This window comes from Chiroxiphia lanceolata, chromosome 1 (genome assembly GCF_009829145.1).
Source record: "Chiroxiphia lanceolata isolate bChiLan1 chromosome 1, bChiLan1.pri, whole genome shotgun sequence".
NCBI classification, from domain to species: Eukaryota; Metazoa; Chordata; class Aves; order Passeriformes; family Pipridae; genus Chiroxiphia; species Chiroxiphia lanceolata.
In genome coordinates, this window is record NC_045637.1 from 56,172,699 (window position 1) to 56,192,863 (window position 20,165).

The window sequence follows — 20,165 nt, forward strand, 5'->3', positions numbered from 1 at the left end:
CATTTCATTCTGCCTGTGCAATGAAATTAAATTGGTCTGCTTAGTCACACATTTTGCTTGGAGTCACTGTTTTGCTCCCACGAAAGTCAAAGGGTTTAATACATTTTCTTTTGATATGACAACACAAGCATTTAGGAAAAAAAAAGACAAAAATATCTATCCTATTTTCACCATAGTAAAAATAAGTTCAAATGTTTTCATTGGCATACAGTTTAAGGAAAGGTTTTGCTTGAGACTAGATTTTTGGAACATAAAGCACATCCTTGAGAGAGGTTTGTTCAGTTAGGAAGAACATCATGAAATACTGTGTGAAGGTCTACAAGCTTTTTAATTGGGTGATAATTGACTGCTGCAGTTCTCCATTACTAATATCTGGATCAGAATCAAAATTAATAGGAAAGAGTCCTTCCTTTATAAAGATTTAAAGTGATCACAAAACTATTTATTCCCTATTTTGAACCTGAAGAGAAAAAAAAAAAAGTTTGAAGATGTTAGGCAAAGTTTATGAAGGTCATGACCCCTTGTAGATACTTTTTTACATCACCCTATTCCCCAAAAAAGATCTTTTCTTCTGTTTTTAACTCTTTTGTTTTCACCATTGAAGTAATTGCTACTGAATTAAGTAGAAAAAGGTAAGTTTTCCAAGTACTGGTTACATCTCCAAGAGAATTTGAAAGAAGACAAAGCAGAGGTGTTTGCGATATTTCATGATGAAGAAAAAAGATAATCAAAAGAAGACTCTTTGCAGTGATCCTTAGGGGACAAGGTTCAAGGACAGATTAACTTGTAAAAGATGAATTAGGGATTGGGGAAAGGAGAACAAAGGAAAGGTGAATCCTTAATTACAATCTTAAGCAACTGTGTGCAATCATGTTTCAAGATTTTCTTGCCTGAATACATCTTATTAAGTTGTACCCATGCACTCAGATGCTCCATAACTTGGAGAATGAACATTGCTTCTAATTGCTCTCTTTAAACCACTTCTTCAGTTCACAAATGCCATGATGTTGGGATTGCCTCTCTCTGATTAGAAGGGTGACATTGGAAATCACCTCTGAAAGTGAACCTAAAGGCCAAGTAACATAGAGCAGTTACATATTACATTTATTAAAATAGTCATGCATGCTGCATTTGTGTATTCAAATAAATTCAGAAATTAAAATTATTTTTTAAAAATCCTTTTTGAGCCAAACCAATTTTTTTTTTAATGAAGTGTCTTTATCCTAACATTATTAGTGTTGACAACACACTTCGTAGTATAGTGTATAATAGGAATGAAAATTAATTATATATGCACGTTATTAGTTTGTTCACAGCATGTTGAGAATGCCTTTCTGGTAAATATAAATCAAAAGACATTGGCCAAGGTTCATCTCTTACAGCTGTCCTTGGTACGATCCATTGTTCTAAAAACAGTATGTGTTAAAAATATTTTTGTCCGTGGAAAATGTCAATTCAGCAGCTCCGCCGACATTTAGAACCTCTGTCTTTTTTTTTTTTCCCCCAGGAAAAAAAAAAGTCCTGACTCCTGGGTGATCGCGTTTCAGTTGTAGATCTGTTTCGTTCTGCAGACCCAAACGGCTTCAGCACTGCTGAAATGAGGCAGAAAGTTTGTGCTGCCGCTTTCCCAGCCGGACCACGTCCAAACAAAGCAGGTACTCATTTCCCAGAGCGGCATCCCCGGCAGCGCCGGAGTTGCGGGGCTGTGCGTGGCTGCTGCCGGCCACCAGCCCCAGCGTGACACTGCGCCTTCTCTTGCTGCCGGTGCGCAGACTCCCCTCTCTCCACCCTTTATTCTAAGAAAGCACCTGGTTTAGTTATTCCACTTTTTTTTTTTTTTTCATCTTCCTCTTCTAGCTCTCCACCAGCGCCCCACCACCCCGCGGTTTAAACAGTGGCCTGGTAGGCGTGACAACAGCACTAGGGAGACAGAGGGCAGCAGGGGTGCGAGGTTTTATGTCCCCCGAGCAGGTCGGTGGTGGGTCCGTGCCCTTGCGCCGGGAGAGCCACCCCGCGGCCAAGAGACCAGGAGAGGGGACCCCGGTCCGGCCCGGTGCCTCCCGGCTGCCCCCCGCCAGCCAGGCGGACGGGCCGGGCCAGGGAGCGTGGGGTTCGCAAGTGTCAGGCTGTGGAGGCTGAAAGGGCAAAGCTGTAAAGCAGGGACTCCGCAAGTTCGGATTAGTTTTGCGACTTTTGTCTTCACGCCTTGGGAGCTCAGTGGATTGCAGCTTCTAGGACAAATTGCGTGGTGGGTTGCGGGGGGAGAAATAATAATAATAAAAAAAATCTTAAAGTCTCTCCCTTCAGCTCCGCGTTTCAAATGCAAATCGGGAGAGAGATTGGTTCCCGCCCCACCCCCTAGCCCGGCTCCTGATTTTTATCCAAAGGACTCCATCTGTATATCCTGTCAAGGAGGAGGAGGAGGAGAGGCGGGAGGAGGGGGGGGGAGATTGGAGCCGGGCAGGCTGCTTGCTCCCTGGATCCCTCTTCAATAGCCACCGCTGGGTCTTCGGGAGGTACAGAGTCCCTGTGCCGTCTCCGGGCGCCCTCGAACGGAGCTGGCAGCCGGCTCGGGCCGCCGAGCGGTGATATCCCTTGCCCTGAGCACCATCCCCACCTCCTCTGCCTTCTCCCTCCCTTCCCGCTCCTTCCCTCCCTCCCTCCTCTTCCTCCTCCTCCCGCAGCCACGATCCGCACCCAGTCGGAGCTGGGCTTGGCACAGACACCCACTTCTCCCGCCGTGTGCCCAGCGGCTGGCCGTGCCGCGCCGCGCCGTGCCGTGGTGGAGGAGGAGGAGGACCGGAGCGGCGGCGGCAGCGCTCCTTCCTCCGCGGGTGCGGGCGAGTGTGCGGGCGGGCGCGCAGCCCTCATGCCAGGCGGGCGCCCCGCCGCCCGCAGCCCGACCCCTTCGGCCCGGGAGCATCCCGCCAGCACTTCGCCGCGGAGGAACCGGTGGCCCTTGGGATTAAAATACTCACCGCGCCGGGAAGCCGAGGGAGAGAGGGAGCAGGTAAGTGCCGGCTGCACCTGTGCCTTTCCCTGCCTTCCTTCCCCTCCCCTGTAGGCAGAGGGCGGTCGGAGCAGTTGCGGAAAAGGGCTGTGCGCTGTTCGTCCGCACCCGCTCGCCCCGGAGCGGCTCCTGCCCGGAGCGGGGCCGCGGCTCCGCGGGGCCGGCGCGGCCGCGGGTAAGTTTGGCATTTCCCGCGCTGGTGGCGGCCCGGGCAGCGCGGCGGGGACCGGCTGCGGGACCACCGGCACCAGGGGTGGCGGGGAGACCGTGGAAAGTGAGAGCGCTGGGACTATAGGCGTGTGCGCACCTTGTGTGAGAAATTAGAGAACAATAGCATCACTCTTGACTCTTTGAAGAAGTCTCACGGACAAGAGGAGAAGTGGGGTGGGGGAAGGGAGGACCACGGACTTCTGCAAAATACAGGCAGCACAAAGTCCTGACTGTCTCAGTCCTTTCTGCCAAGCCAAAGCGGCTGTCTTGCTTGGCCTTGAAGTCCGGCAGTGATGTTACAGTGCAAAAGATTACTGAGGCAAGGAAATTTCCTGAGTTATTTCCTAGAGCTTTCGTCCTTTTATGTCAAGGATGTTCTAGAGTTTGCAAACGTTGAAATTACGGGAGCTATTTCTTTGATTAGTATTCAGCCGGTAAGGCTAGCTCTGCAGTGCTTGGGTGATACTGACCCTTCCCCCTCTGCCCCGTCGTTCCTCCCCCGTCCCCCCCCCCGTCCCCCCCCGTCTATCCACATCTCCACACACACGGGCAGGTCCTGATGTCCTGCTTTCCTACAATAGGCTGTGTGCACCGATAGCAAGTGGTTTGTGATCTGGATCCTCAGACTTCTGCTTGCTAATGGAGCAAAAAAAAAAAAAAACACAACACTTTTTGAGATATGATTTAGCTTTTATACTCATACTTTCAAAAGATGAGGTAGTTCGGGCAAGCCAGGATTCTGCAAACGATGTCTTCCCCGGGATTTAGGGAGGGCTGGGAGATGGAGACTAGTGAGGTGCTCTGATTCTGGAAACTGAAATGCTGATACTTTAATTTTTTTCCGACTGGAAGGAAAAATCTTGTGTTCTGATAGATAACTTCTCAAGTCAGAGACTTGAAAGGGCAGAATATGCTTCATAGTCTCTCTAACAAGACATACTGCCTTGCCATTTTTCAGCTAAAACATAGGTGATTGTGCAGCTTTGCAGAAAATAAATTGCTTTTGCAGGACAAATAAATAAATAAATACATAAAGGAACCAAACTCTTAAGCATGCCAGTTTCTGAAAGTCTCTCATTGGCATTGATGTGTGACTTGACTTTTCTATCCTTATTACATATACTGATAGTTTCTGTGTTATTATATTTGAAGTTTGCAGGGGATTGTTACTGGTAAAAGCTAGGTACTTACTCTCTTTGTGAAAAAGATAGGTCTACATAATACCACGTGCAGAGCTGTTCAGATGGGCAGTAGCATGCAAGTTGCGTAACTAAATTAAGTTTGCTTAGAATATAACTTCTGAAGGTACAACAGGTCAATAGATAAAGATCAGCTGTAAAGTCATGTTGATTTCCTCTCAGCAATATCATAAAAGTTTTAAAGATGCAGAAGTGAAGTGAGGATGTTTAGACATTATATGATTGTGCCTCATTAGAGCTAGTTCAGGGCAATGTGTGTATTATCATCTTTGGAGAAAAAAAAAAGAGCAAAAAACCCACAAAACAAACCCAAAGAACTATCCAGGGACCAAACGTGTCATCCTGTTTAAGGTCCCTGTACACAGTGTTATAGCTTTACAGTCTGTACCGACCAGGGCATCTACCTAGGCATCTAGACACTTTTTTTAGAATCGTGAAGAAGGGCTAAGTGAGATTTAAAAAACAATTGCAATAAAATCCACAGCAAGGCAAGAAAAGCAAAGGAGCTAAAACCTGACTCTGACAACTTTTAATATTAAGTATGTGCAATATATAGGGTTTAAGTACTTAATAAAGACGTAAAACTACCTGGAATACTAGGAAAATGTTTAAAATAATAATCTGGTCTACCATTGCATGTTATAAGTGCATGTCAGTTGATGTGAATGAAATTACGAACTTAAGTAATACAGACTATTTTCTTGCAAAAAGCCAATAAAGATTGCAGTTTTAATCAAGGGGCATTTCAGCCTTATAATGGGAGACTTTACTGTAATTAAAAGCTGATGTAGGTCATTAGAATTGTGCTAAGAGTCAGATGACAGTCTCACAACTCTCTTAAGTCTACTTTCATTGATTTGATAGCAAAGCACTCTTGATTATTTGCTATTGATTTAGTAGCAAATAATTCTTATCTTTTCATATAAAAGGGTAATTGTAAAGCGTTTGTATAACTGCAGATTAACTGTGAAATATCTGATGTGAAGGATGGATATAGCATCCATGTAGATTTTCACCTATCCTTTTTGTGTATGACTGTGTACGTGTACACGCTGTGTCCACATTTTTCTGTGTTTATTCAGCAATCAGAGAGTGACTGAAGGAGATCATTATTAGTGCAAGACCTTACGTTGTTCTAGTCCAACTTAAGTTCCTACTTTGCTATAAACCTGGCTAAGCCTTTTCTCAAAGGGATTCAACTCATATATGGACTCCGATGTGTGATGGAAATAGAAAATATTTTAAACTTAAAATGGTTTACAGATGAGTTTACTGCTTGGGAGTCAGTTTTAGTGATGGGTTGGCTGGTAAGTTTCTGTGTGTGTTTTTTGGCTATTGCCTTCAGTATCTGATGTGTTCAGCAGTTCTTCAGTGAAGGCCTTTCTTGAGGCATTCAGTTTCCTTTAGTTTATCACACACATTTTTTCATGCTACTGCTGGGTATTGTTTCCTTGTGACAATAAAAATCATTAAATTCTAGCTGAGGAAGGGTGCATAAAATAGATGGTTACTTCGGTTCTTCCTGTCAAACCAGGTTTAACTCTAAGCAGTAATGCAGGAGTGCCTCCTCTGGGAATTCAGTGGTTCTGCAAGAAAATCATCCCTAGGCATTATGTAAAATTCCTCAGTTGAAATGTGGCTGCAGAAATTGAGCTTGTGCAAATTTAAATATTTGTCTTGATTGGTCCCAGATCCGCAAATACTGCTGGCGTTTCTTTTCAATAACTGATCAAATTAGCATAATCCTTCTCAGCAACTTAGATGTTTCAAATGTACTGTTGCAAGGTGAAAAACCAACAAAGCACTTTCACAGGGAGAAAATGATATTAGAAAAATATCTTTCTTTTGTAAATTTTTCTTGGGGGAAAAAAACCACCTACCAACAACGCAAACAATTTAACACTCTAGCCACATTCCATCTTGTGATCAACTGCAGAGCTGTAAAAAAGACCAAAAGCTGTTGCCTGGGGTTTTTTTGTGCATTTTTTTAAGCCATATCATTAATGAAGTGTGCCTAGTGTTTTTCTGTTGCCTCATCAGGTCCTTTCACCTGAGTCAGAGGGTATTGGAGCCGGTTTAGTGTAACAGCGCCATATGTTTGGAGCAGTGATAGTTTTTTGCTTGATAACCAGATGCAGACTGCAGGATGTGCACTACATTTACAGATCTCCCATGTGAATATTTAGGCCAGTTAGCGGCAGGAGGTTGTGGTCTGTAGATGTAATGTCATCTGGCACAGGGAATTAATGGGTTTCGTTGTACTGCCTTGACTTGCAGAGCTTTATTTCATCGAAGGGTCCCCACTTCACTTACTCCAAGGCACCATCATTGTTTGGGTTTTTTTGCTTTCCCTGAAAGAAGTGATAACCAAACAATGCAACTGACACCATAATTAGACACGTTATCTTCTCTAAACCTTTTTATCTCAAGGATCACATAGTTCCTGTGCCCGTGAAGGAGTCTCCTGTAATACTTAGGATGTGTAACATGGAGGAACCACAGGCTTGTAACAAAGGGGAATTTTCTCTACCACTGAATGTAACACCCTGTCCAAAGGACATTGTAAAATTGAATGTCAAAACATAAATATTTCAGCGAGGCAGTTCAGCTGTCAGGAGGCTCACCTGCTGATTCCACTGTGTTTAAGGCATCATGGTTCAAGATCCAGTGGCAGCAGTCACCCTCAGAATTATTTGAATACCCAGGGTCTGATTTTACTGAATGACTAAAGCAGAGAAAAAACAAACAAGTGCGGGATAATTGTGCATTGTTGACCAAGGAAAGCAAGATTTAAGCAAGCAGGTGATGGCTGGGGTGCACTTTCAAAGTCAGTGAGGTCCAGATTTATGCAGTAAATTTTGCAATGGTATCAAAAATTGAAGCAGTTTGATGAGAGGAGGATAATGCGGCAGAGGGAAGGAAGAGGGAAGAGTAGGAGTGGTAAACTCTTGAGTTACATCTTCAGTGAGTGCCCTGGGCTGACAGCAAGACTTCAAAATAGAGAAATGCAATCCAGACTGGTGGAGTTCAGTAATGGAAAAGGTTTTGGATTTCCAGTTCTTCCTGCAGCATTTTGCATTGGAAAGACATCAGGACAAAATACGCTGAAGGGCAAAATTCCCTATTGGGTTGAAGAGATTGACAAGGAAATGATATGGTTCATAGATTAAGCTGGCACTGTGACACTGGTAGCAATGTGTGAGCAGAAGTCTGCAGGAATTTGCATTTTGGCTGCAAAGGTTAGGTGGTGCAAAGATGATCTCAAAAGCCTTCAGCAAACTGCCCTACAGTGCTGGGGAAATCTCAGCGGTGGGGAAAGAGGGCTTCCAAGAGGATATCTCCGAGACTGAAAACTTGTCCTTATCTACTGCTGCTCATTGCTGCACACAAACAGGGAAGACTAGTCATGATGTGTTGTTTTAGGAATTATAGAGCGAAGCAAAATATTCAGAGAGATTTTCAGTGGGTGTAAATTACCCTTAATTGCTTGCAGTGAGGGGGACTATTCCTTAAAGCTGAGGATCTTATTCATGATCTGAATGTTTTCAACAAATCAAGATTGCCCCTCAGAGACAGTGCATAATAGTGTCTTAGTGTCTTTTTGACACTAGCAGATTGTTTTGGTGAAGTAAAGTAATAACATTTTTCAGATTAGCAGTGTACACCAGAACACTTCTCCTACTAGACTGTGGCTTAAATGTAATTTAATTTTTTGTACAGCAGATGGAAGAAAATGTAAGTTTTATGCTATATATTGAATAAAGAAATTATTATTTTTTCAAATGTGTATATTTTCCATCTGATGTTTTATGTATCAGCCTGCTATTTGAGAACATAAATATGAGAGTTTAGATATCCAGTGGATTTTTTAGTTTTTATTCTTACAGCGATTCACATGGACAGCATTTTACTGCTCAGCAAAGACGTGCTATGTACACTATACAGATCACATAACATAGTCTTCAAATTACCCACCAGTTTTTTTCCTTTATATTTTTCATATTTTTGATTGCCAGGACTATATGTAAAGAAAGTAGGGAATACAAGCTCAGATGTGAAAGCTAGAGCCTAATGCTTTAAACCTACCAGTAGACAAATTAATGTTATTTTTAAAGCCTAAATTACTTTTTAATGTTAGGAACATGTGAATGAAGAGACATGATTGAATTTTGCCCCTATTTGGGGAGGGGAGTAGCATTTTGGAGATCAGAAACAAGGTGTAAAGGTGCAATTTTGTCCTAGGGTAATTAATGACATCAATTAAAAGTGCAAATATTTCTCAGTTCTGTGTAATCTGAGTCTTACTTGTGCAGAAGTGATACCACTTCATAAAAAAGCATCTTTCAACAAAAAGTACAAAATAGTTGCAGGTCAGTTTTGCCTTCACTTGACACTCAAATGTGTAAACACAGATGGCAGTGAAGGCATTAGAATCAGAGCCCTGAATTCACCCTCTATCACTGTCAGTGTTAGTCATATCCACTGTTGCAAGTGCATCCCTGAACACTGAAGTTATGCCTTAATGAGGAAGAAATCACCAACAGTACCTCTTAGTTTTCAGTTTTATGAAGGCTGTGACATTGCTAATGTAGACTTGTGGACTTCATACTTACAGACTTCATAGAACAGGTAATGTCGAAGTGTTAGTTACACTTGGACAAAACCTCAATTTTTTTTAAATTAAAAAAATCTGTAAAAATATGTATGTGTGTATATATACATATACACACATGTATGTGTATATATATATATATAAGTAAGAAAGGTAATGAAATGCAATTTAATGAAAAGTTATTCCCAAAACAGAAAAGGTTTTTAAATACCAGAGACTTCTGCTTTTGGAGGTATCACACTCAAAAGGCAATGTACTGAAAGAACTATAAATAAAAACCTAAAAAAAGGGCTCTAAGAGGAATAGGAAGACTTTTCCTGAAGAAGAGGAAGAAGGGAGGGAAGAGCGTTTCAGAGCAGAAAGTGCTGCCACACAGCTGAATAAAAATAATTGGAATTTCGGAGTCTGTGTGGTGAAAGTATTTGAGAATGAGTAAACCACAACAATTTTTTTTTCCAGGAGGTGTGAGTATTCTGCTTTTCATCAGATTGTGCTGTCTAGCATATGGACTGTTTTTCAGTTGGTATTTTGGGTGCGTTTTTCAGTTCTGTGCTGTGGCGTGTGGCTGGGGACCATGGCACTCCATATGGTGGCTTTCATACTTTCCTGCAGGTGTAAAAGAAAGGATATAAGAGAACACTGTTTGAGATAAAGGTTAGAGCAATTCTAGGTTTGGAATGTCTGTTCAGAGCAAGAACAAGACATTTCAAACTGCTTAGTGAAAAGACTCTAACATATTGTAAATGTTTTACTGACATTTCTTAAGAAAATCCATTTTGTATTTTTATCTCCATTAAATAACAATCTGCTGCCTCTTTGAAATAAACTGACAGTTTATCAATATCAGATGTCTTTAACATGATGTAACTTAGACACAGAGGGGGGAAATCAAGGGTGTGTAAACAGCCTCTACTACAAACAACACTTACAGTAGTTGAACAGAATGGTGGGAAGTTAACATATCACAGAGGAAGCATAGCTACTCTCCTTAACACTCTCTCAGTAATTACTGTCATATGGTCATGATTTACCCAAAGGGCCAGATCAAAACTGAGCTATGACTAGTTGGGATTAATCATTTCAAACTAGGCTCTGCTAGTGAGGATGACACCTGTGTGTTAATCCCACCGTGAAAAGTGTCTTGGTCCATGTTGGAATGATGTCTTTTATAACTATAGCATCCTGTTTTCAAAATTAGGGTCTTTAGGTAAGACATTGCCTATTCTCTTTGGTTTGCCTGTAGGGAGACACTGGATTTTCACATGTGGAAGCTTTCAAATTGCTCCTGCTTAGCGAACACGCTCAGTGGGTTTGTGGTTTATCCCACCAGCCTCTAAGCAAAGCCTTTCTGGTGCAGGGCAGTACCACAGAAGGGATTACTATAAAAAGGCTTTAAATACAGTCTGTAATCAGAAGAGCTTTTTATTTGTTTCATGTTTCTGCCCTCTAGGTACCTTTGGCAGCACGATGCATAGGCGTTCAGCAGCTAAAAGAGCCTGACATGCTGAAAACAGATAGCAGATATCACATTTCACTCAGTTTTAATGGTAGTGGGTAGGGATATAATGGTAATCTATCTGGAACGTTTAATGTGTGTGTGATTTAATGTCTAGCCTTTTTAGATTAATTAAATGTAGAAAGGATGAAATCTTCTTTCTTCCATGGCTTCCTAAGTAGTAGCAGTTCACTCCAAATTAATGCCTTGTTATCTGTTTTAATTTCACCCTTATTTTCACCTCATGTTTGGCACTACATAAATGCTTCTTGTCTCCCTCATTGCTCACTCAGACAAGGAGGATGCCCGTTTCAGAGGCAGCATTGTTTACCTGGCAATTTCCCCAACAGGCAAAGCTATGTTTGACTCTGACAGAATTCATACTTTTAAAAACATTATGCTAAGTATACATTTTTACTTGAGTAGAGAATGCTCACAGTTGTAAAAGGCAGAAAAAAGTGTCCTTTAAGTATAGAAGTTTGAGGGGTTTCTTTCAAAAATATGTTTATATATTTAGTTAGTTCTACCAGTTATTAAATGATTAAATTTTAAAATAAAAACAGATGCACAAAAAGATAAAAACTGTATTTGTTAGTGCTGAAAAATCATTCATCATTATATCAAGGTTTCATTGAAAACACAAAATCACATTATCTTCTGATCTTTCTCAGCATATTTCTATATAAATATACAAACTAGTGTAACATGTTTCTTACTATGTCTGACATTTGTTTTAGGAATGTAGTAAAAATGAGTGGGGAGACTCAGGGCTTTTTAGCAGGTCAGGTTCAGATCAGAACAAATCATAGCGTCTGGTGTGCTGTGACTAAGAATCAGTCAATTTTTCTGATTAATCTTATACGCCTTTATTTTACTTTTGAGTTATATGGGAGAGAGTTAAGCTAGGATGTGTCCCTGCTGTTAATACAACTTCCTGCCTGTAGCCAGTTTGTAATTATATTATAATAATGACAACCAAAGCAAACCATAGCAGACAGAGGAGAAAAAAATAAAATAAAATGACTGTAAAGAACAACACTTGCTTTGATTATTTTAAAGAGAAAAAAATTTAGCATTTGTTTGGGGAAAAAATGGTGTATTAAGAGAACAGTCAGGAAAAAACTTTATGAATATAAATACATCTGTATCAGCAGTAGTAATGCCATCCAAAGAGTTTACTGTAAACTCTGAGACTTCTTACGTAAACTCATTGGTATTGATGATGAGAAAAGTAATAAATAAACATTTTTCATGGTGATGTAAATGCTGTGAAGAATTATTTACATTCTTTAAAAAAAAATTCTGACGACGGTTCTTATCTTTTTTCTGGATAGGTACCTGTTACAACATTTCTTTGGTGAAGGCTGTTCAGCAGTGGTGACATCGTCCAATCGACCACTCTGCAAATTATCATCTTTGGACTCCCAGCTGACACCCTGCCAGACGCTAGAGCTACTGAGACAACTGGAATTGTGCCCACTTTGGTCAAGGTTTTCTCTTTCACGGAGGAAAAAAAAGATGAAGTTGGGCAAAGTGGAGTTCTGCCATTTTCTGCAGATACTAGCTCTTTTCCTTTGTCTTTCTGGGATGAATCAAGCAGAGCTCACAAGGTCCAGGTCAAAGCCCTACTTTCAATCAGGGAGGACGAGAACCAAACGCAGCTGGGTGTGGAATCAGTTCTTTGTGCTGGAAGAATACATGGGTACAGACCCACTCTATGTAGGAAAGGTAGGGGATTTAAACAAACTTTGGAGGGTCCAGATGCTTGCTTTTTCATGTGTTTATATGGTGTAAACTGAAAATTTTAATTCTGTCAGCATGGTTGACTTAAGCCAGGATGGGACAAAGTTTTGTAGTTTGAAAAAAAAAAAAGGTTTAATACTTCAAAACAGCAACACGCTACATTCCTATAAGAATGCAAGATTCCTCTCACATTTTTCTTTAAGAGCTCTACGTATTAGCACTACTTTTTAATGGAATACAGTAATGAAAGTGTTTTACCACCACTGACGGAAAAAAAATATTTATTACTTATATTAGATTTTATTTCTTTTACATAGAAATAGAGGAACATAATGATGAATATTCTTTTTTAAGAGCTAACGGCTAGTCCCAGAAAACAGAAGTTATATATTAATTTGTTTGCTCCCTAAAAATCAGCACGACTGAAGGCAAGAGAGAAAGAATCAGGCATCTATGGGTATGATGAGTAAAAAGGAGGGCATGTCTGTACTACTGCTTTACTTTGACTTTGCCTGGCTGGCATATTGGCACCTTGGAGGCCTTGCTGTCCTCTGCACATAGCACAGCCTTGTGGCTTTACCTCTGATGGGCACGGCTCCAGTACAGAGCAAGCCTTTACATCAGGGCATCCCAAATGGTTCATTCTGAGCGCCCGTCGCTGCACATGGAGCTCTATGAGCACAGCTGTGAATCTGGGACTTAGCTCATTCACTGCCTTGTGCTACTAGGTAATATGCTTCCTTCAGCAATGATGAAGGGAAAAAAACCACAAACCAAAAAACAAACCCCCTCTGGTGTTTCTGTGTAACATTTATGTGTAATCATCTTACTGAAAGGAAAACCCATTTTTCTCTGTAATATCAGAATCAATAAATAGAGTTTCTTGTTAAAATATAGCAAATGCATAGAAAACTAGGGAGTGACAGCTTTTGGCACAACAGCATGCCTGCAGAAAAGGAAATGAAGTAATCTGAAATTCACCACTTCAAATATGCAACTGCAATGAATTTCAACTTACTTAATATATCCTACTGAGACAAAACCTTGATGTTTGTGTTAATACAATAAGCATTTAGAATTTAATCATGCCAACTGAATAATCAAGTTAAATGGTGAATTGCTTTCATGATTGCAGCTATGGTTGCGTATAGGTGCTTTTCTGAACTGGGACTGATACTTTGCACAACTGAGCCTTCAAGAAAGATGTATTAGAATCACAAATGTGATCTGAAATTACAGCAGTCCTGAAAGTTTTGGTAAAGTTTTAGGTTATGTAGCAGTTTCCATTCTGATGCCATGCAGCTGCTGGTTGTCTGTGTGAGTTTGTCTTTTAGGCAAATTTGTTCTCAGGTTGGAACTTCTCTTCTGCTTTTGAAAATGGCCTTTTTGGCATTCTTGTCCACTTATAAAATAGAAAATGTGGCTTGCAAATTTGAATTCCTCCCCTAGAAGAGAAGTGTCTCCAAATATTCGAGTGAAGGCTGGTTTTGATCTGTAGTAATTCTCATATTCAGTCAAATGCTGTATTATGGCCAAAAATGCTGTGGTAGCGCTACAGTACATGATATTTGCATGTATGTCGTTATTTTTAGCTTCACAGTCTGCTCTTTCCTGTCCTTTACGAGAGTCCTAGCATTCATAAGCAGATATCTTTTGAAATGCAAACCTTTTTTTTTTTTCTGAAACCGTCTGTGCCCAGCCTGTTTTTGTATCAGCAGTATGAATTGTTGGCTCAGGAACTCACACTTGTACCAGCAATCCATTTTGTAGGAAAAGCAGATAAAAATTTGCACTTACAAAAGGAAGCCCATCTTCCTGGAAACAGAGTCCTTGCTGAGCATCTTATAAGATAAGACGTGCCCAGTTCCTAACCCTCTCACTGGAGAGGCTTTTCACTGTATGGCTCCTGAGGTGCAATCATGACCGAAGCTGCATTCCCACACATGGAAGCAAAAAGGTGAAGAAGTGATTTTCTTTTCTGTGTCAACATAATATGTGTATCACCACTCTGAAGTGAGCAGCAGTTGCCTTCCTCCCCCTCTTCTCCCCTTAAAAATATTGATGTTCTTGTTTCAAATCCTTTGCAGCTAGGTAGGGACTGAGAAGACTGAGATTTGGGTAGGAAGGTTGGGGTTTTTTTGTTTATTTTTTGGTTTTTTTTCCCCCTTGGTGAGGAAGCTAGAGGAAGCAAAAAGCTGGCATAACTCACTTCTCTTGTCAAGTGAAGTGAAAGCAGCAACCAGACTCTGCCTCATGCTCTGCAGAGTGCTCTACTTCCAGGGAAGGCAGTTCTGCACTGCCTTACAATGCTTTGCAGGGTGCCAATCTAACTGCACATCCAGGAAGGAGGGACCTTTTTTCAGCTTTTAAGGGCTGTGAGATAAAAAGGCTTCAGAAATGCTCAAGCAAATGGAGCTGCAATAGGGAATATTATCTCCCCACCACTATTCAGTTTTATAAAGCATTAGACAATTCTGGTTGGAAGGCAATATTTGGAGAATATTAGGGTTACACAGCAAATCATTCAAGATTTGTGAAATACCAGTGTTAATTCCATGTTCAGCATTAACTCTGTGGTCGTGGGTGTCTGCATTCTGACCCTTTAATTACCTGATCATGCAGGGTAAAATCCTATTCCTTGTAAACAATGTAGCAGGATTCCTCTTAACCTCAGTAAGACAAGTCTTTCACTTAATTTTTCAGTGATTTCATGTTTTTTTAACAAGGTTCAGATCCATACCTGAGGTATATTGCAGCCTTCCTTCTGGACATCCATGTATTGGTAGAATTTTTTATTTTTTTTTCCTATATGCATATGTATTTCTTTTCTTAAGGCAGCAGGGCCTGTTTCTCATGTCACTCTGCAGAAACCTTTGGAGGAGTTCCTTTAGTTTTACACTAATAGGAGCCAGAGGTGACAGAAATTTTGTACCTTTGCTTTTTGTTTTGTTTTCTTTTTAAGGTAGGTCTTTCCTCTCCATGATACAAATTTTAATCATCTTGGATGTAATTCTGAGCACCTCTTGGGAGGTGCTTGGCATGTAATCACGTTGTGGACTGAACCATATACAATTTCTTTCTGTCCATCAGCACAGCATATGTTATGTTTGCTTGAAGGGTTAAAGCGTTTAACTGTTTAGCCCATTTACCTGTTTGGATAAGCACTGTTCTCTTCCAGACATTCTCTGTAGGAAATGAGGCAGTTAACTGTGGTGCTAATTGAGCTAGAAGCATAGTTGGCTTCTGATTTCTGGAAAATGTTTACTACTGCTTGGTAATATGTTTCGTGAAATGCCTCATTCTGTATTTTCCATATAAATGGCTTTAATAGAATCTATTGGGCAAAAAAGTAATAGTATAGAGCAGTTTTAAATGATTCCATTTAAATTTAGGAAAAATTGTATTCTATTACATTGAATATTTGAAAAGCCGTCTTGTAATTGAAGTTTCTATGGGTACACATTGGCAAAATGGATGCAGTTAAAGTAGAACTTGAAAATTTTGTTGATATCTTTTTTGGGTTTTGTTATATAACGATCAGACATCCGGTTTTGTTTGTTTGGTTTGGTTTTTTGTTTGTTTTTTTATTTGGTTGGTTGATTTGGTTTTGGAGTGGTTGTGTTGTGGGGTTTTTCGTTTGGGGTTTTTGTTTTGTATTTGAGGGGGGTTCATTTCTTGTAATGTGTTCTGCTGCAAGAGTGTAAGTCTCCTCAAAAGCATTATGACACAAAGTCTCAACCAACAATACTTTCATTTTTCTTGTTAAAAAGTTAAAAAAAATCAAAAGAAGCCACAAATAAACCGGAGGAAATTAAAATGAGGCTGTGAACTCCATGTGAGATGCTGATTGATGGCTGACTTCTCTGTTTTCTTTTGGATCCAAACCAACACTCCTTTTCCAATGGCTCTAAATTTAGTTATAGTTAAAATGCAGTTTCAAGCTTTTTGCTGAGTTGAACTCTTCTTTTCCCCTGAGATCTCACTAACATATGAAGGACTGGAAATAAAAGACACAGACTTTCGGTTGAGCACAAACCCATTAAGCTGATAGGTAACTTTGAGAGGCTCACTGATAATTCTCAAAAATAACACTTGGAACTTGTAAGATGTCCTGCATGTAGTATTATTTATAATGTATGGGAAAGGAAAACATAAATTCTAATTTGCATTTTCTAGATTGTAAAGTCAAGAAAAAAGGTTAAATGAGTAAACTGAGTGTATAGTTTCCTAGAGCTTCCAGTCACTGCCTTCCAGTACAATTTTACCTGCCTTTTTGTTTTTACTCTAATTGTTTTAAGATAAAAAAGCTTGTTGGATTCAATTTTCAAATGTCGATGGAAGTGCATAGAAGCTAATATTTGTATTATTATATATGTATAATATATATAGTGCAGAATGAGTGAAGCATGGAAAAAATGCAGTGAACTTAAACTTTTCCTATAAAATTGGGTCATTTAAGAGAATTTGCAGGTTTTACAAGTTTTAAGAGAACTTCAAGGCAGGATGGGGAAAAGGTTTTTTAAAGTAGAAAAAATAATAAGAATTGTATGTTATTGTTGGCATAGAGAGTGGGTGGGGGTTTTTTCAGTCTCATCATTTTGGAAGAAAGGAGGACAGACAGGAGAGGATACTGGGTTTTTGTATTTATTTTTTGTTTTTCAAAGGTGTTGGCGAATGTGTCAATAGGGCGACATAATTATTCTCATGCTATATTTGTCTGTGCTGTGACCTTATATCAAGCCATATCGATATAGTCAGCAGTAGAGTTCTTTTCACAGAATCGTAGCCTGACAATTTCAGATGTTGCTGATGAATTTTGACTGACTTGGATAATGAGTACCTTTGCTAAAACACTTTAAGTTAGTGAGTGCTGTGGAAGTGCTGGCCCCTCAGTCAAACTCGGACCAATCTGCGAGAGTATCAGCTGCTGAGAAACTGAGGGAATTTCATCTGTGATGAAAGAGCTGAGGATTTCTGCATAGAATTAGCCCAGGCAGCTTTTCATCTCTACAGCAGTTTTACTGACACTTTGGGAAATGGAGAGGAGATAGGGTGGTATTACAAAGGCTAAATGTAGGTAAAAAGAGGCTGGACTGCCTCATTTGCAGACAGCAAAGAAGAAGGTGGGTTGGGTGCAATTCCCTGAAGGGATTTGTCCCTCTTGCTGCTTCTGGAGGCAGCCACAGGAACCTGGACTCTGCTCAATTTCAGCCCTGGGGTCTTATCCCTCCAAACATCCTGCACAAACATCCTGTTCGTGTCTACTCTGCAAGTCACGTCCTGGTTGAGAGTAGCTACAGCTTTGCACAGACTTTTTTTTCCTTTTTCCCCCCCCCCCCCCAAGTAGTTTTGGAAAAAAAATTCCAAACAAATGGAACTCAAGCCAACTATTTTTTATCTGTCTTTGTGACCTCTCTGTGGAAAACGAAGACGACAAAATAACTCAGAAAGAAAGTTCCTCTTTGTTATATTTTTTTTCTCATTTTCTATTTGTGTTATCTTTACTTTTATCATAATCTTTGAAGCACTGTTGTTTTATATACTCCCCAAAGGCCGCTTATGAAAGGGAAGAAGCAAATCTGCTGTATTTCTGATATTTATCCATCTCAGGAACTCTTTGCTTTTCTGTGCTATGAAAATTGATAACAGTTGACCTTTTAAGTAAAATGGGACATGCCATTTCTGGCAAATGTTTTTATACCACAAGTGCTGCAAATGAAACAAATGAACAAATGACAAAATAGTCAAGTCCTGCTTACTTGCTTTGTGGATTGAATAGGTCTTGGTGAAGAGATGCTTCAGCTTTACAGCAGTGGTATGAATTTACCATCTCAACTTGTTCTATCCAGTCACTAGTAGCACACACTTTTCTTCACTGGGTAGTTACTGGGGGCTTTGCATTATTCCATACTATACTTTATGTGGATTACCCTGAATAACTGAGAGCTGACTGACAATCTGAATTTTTCCTACTTAGCATGCAGGGCTAAAGTGTCTCTGGGGAGAATGGTGAGATTAAGGCTCACAGGAAGAATTATCCAAAAGGATAACTTAAAATCTACTGCTTTTTCCTGGTTGATTTCATTAGCCTGCCCAGCTATTGTGTAATTTCTTCTTTCCATCTTTACAGGAAGTCCTCTTCTGCATGGATACAGAAAAGGGTTTTATGCCGGGGATTTAAAATGATGACAATTTCACATACTCAAGCACTAAAAGACAGTTTGTATGTAATTTCATTATTAGAAGTGAAAATAGAGTTGAGAGCCTTACAGTAGCATACTGAACCAGAACATGCAGCTTTTTGATCTCTTAATATAGAACATTGATCCTTAACATGTGCTATTACAGAAGAGGAAGGTTAGTGAAGGTGATGACAACATCCATAGATGAAGTAACCCTCATCACAGTGTTTCATTCAATGGCGCAGACGTGCGATTTATATAATCCTGTAATACCAGTTCTGTATTTCAGTAGACTAATGGGCTCTACCTGCAGTGCTCTGCTCTGAATATCTTTTGGGCATTACTGAAAACTATATTTTATGGGTCTCTGACAAAATAGAAAAGAAAGAGTAAAAGCTAATTTTACAAGAATATGTAGATGCAAGTCTCCTGTATGCTTGGCTGGTTATCAGAAAATGCCTTATTTTCATGAGAGCATGAGACGTTTTGATGTCAGTTTTGATGTCAGTCAAGCTGATGCTGCTTCAGCTGAATTTTTTTGGTGATGTTGTGACATTCCTTCTCCTTTTCGTCTCCTGAGGTTGTTCTTGGTCCTCTAGTTCTTGCTGTTGGCTGTCATTCAACATCCAGTTTTACCTCCATCGTCTAGTCTCACAGTTGTGTGTTAACAACATTGGAGATAAAGTGCTATAAAACTACAGCTTGCAAGAACTGAGTATTTGCTAAGGAAGTCCATTCATGAATTATTGTGCTAGGCAAAATTCAAGCAAATGCATCCCCTGCTCTGAGGCAGTGGTCTTGTAAGGCAAGAAGCAATAGCAGGGTAAAAAGCAATGACAGAATTCAGAGAAATCTAATCTTAGTCAACATCTGAAAATAGTTTGAGAACAATAGGTCACTCTTGTTCTTTACCATGGAGATAGAATATTATTTTTTCTGAAAATGAGATTCATCCAACATTTTAAAACATTATGAAGAAATAATAGAGAGTTATTTCCTGCCTTTACTTGCCAACCTTTATGGATGACAAGTCAGTTGAAATTCCTAAGTACAGACCTATTCAATATCTGTGTCAGTACAAGGCTGCATCTCCTTTCAGACCAGTGAAGATAAAGGGTATTTTTCAATCGCTTTCAAAATATTGAACTGCATGAGCTTTAAAGGTTCATATCTTGTAGCCTGCTGTCACACTACCTTTTTCATGTTACCTTTCTTATGCTCCTTATGTTAGCCATAAGTGTCTGTCTACAGACTCATTAGACATTCATTCAATGTATTAAGTATTTTCCATGTGTCATAATCTAAAAGTGCTGCCAGGACTATTGCTGGCTTGTTATAATTCTTCTGCTGAATTTCTTGAATTTCTTCTTTACTCCACATTGTTTTTTAAATATTATACTGCACATCCTAAGTTCCTTTTCCTTTTTTTTTTTCTTCAAGTAATCACTAGTACCTGTGTACATGATGTCAATGCCTCAGTGCTAACTTGAACCAGTTAAAGGAAGTACCCGGGAAAACATATTTAGAGATTCTGAAAAAATCAGGGAATGGTTCCTTCACATGCAGTTACCTGGCTTTTACATAAATATACTGGTAATAAGTCCTGGAAAATCTCTGCAGTATAATCTTTTTCTTTCAGCATTATGCATTTCCTTGGAAGAGGTAGCTGAGCTAAGTACTAATGGTGGAACTGCTGAGAGAAGATGTTAATACA

The 20,165-nt window shown here is 39.9% G+C and overlaps 2 protein-coding genes across 2 annotated transcripts in view; one reads left to right on the forward strand and one right to left on the reverse strand.

The window, feature by feature from the left end:
- Nucleotides 1-1,802: 1,802 nt before the first annotated feature.
- LOC116783502 lies at nucleotides 1,803-11,910 on the reverse strand. Its single transcript, XM_032681172.1, has 4 exons — nucleotides 11,865-11,910; nucleotides 10,486-10,535; nucleotides 2,979-3,299; nucleotides 1,803-2,231 (listed from the first exon to the last, which is right to left on the reverse strand). The coding sequence occupies exons 1-4, from the start codon at nucleotides 11,908-11,910 to the stop codon at nucleotides 1,854-1,856; spliced, it is 795 nt and encodes a 264-aa protein (XP_032537063.1). The 3' UTR covers nucleotides 1,803-1,853.
- CDH7 (cadherin 7) overlaps nucleotides 2,259-20,165 on the forward strand; it is an 87,688-nt gene continuing 69,781 nt past the window's right edge. Inside the window, 2 exon segments of the mRNA XM_032702801.1 lie at nucleotides 2,259-3,010; nucleotides 11,861-12,254. Coding sequence (XP_032558692.1) covers nucleotides 12,045-12,254 — 210 coding nt within the window. The 5' untranslated portion in view covers nucleotides 2,259-3,010; nucleotides 11,861-12,044.

Coding starts and splice junctions, on each gene's coding strand:
- LOC116783502 (XM_032681172.1), bottom strand. CDS start 11,910: ATGTCACCACTGCTGAACAGCCTTCACCAAAGAAATGTTGTAACAG. Junction 10,536..11,864: donor CCAAAGAAATGTTGTAACAG/GTACCTATCCAG, acceptor ATCTGTTTTCAG/CATGTCAGGCTCTTTTAGCT. Junction 2,232..2,978: donor TCCCTCGGCTTCCCGGCGCG/GTGAGTATTTTA, acceptor AATTTGTCCTAG/AAGCTGCAATCCACTGAGCT.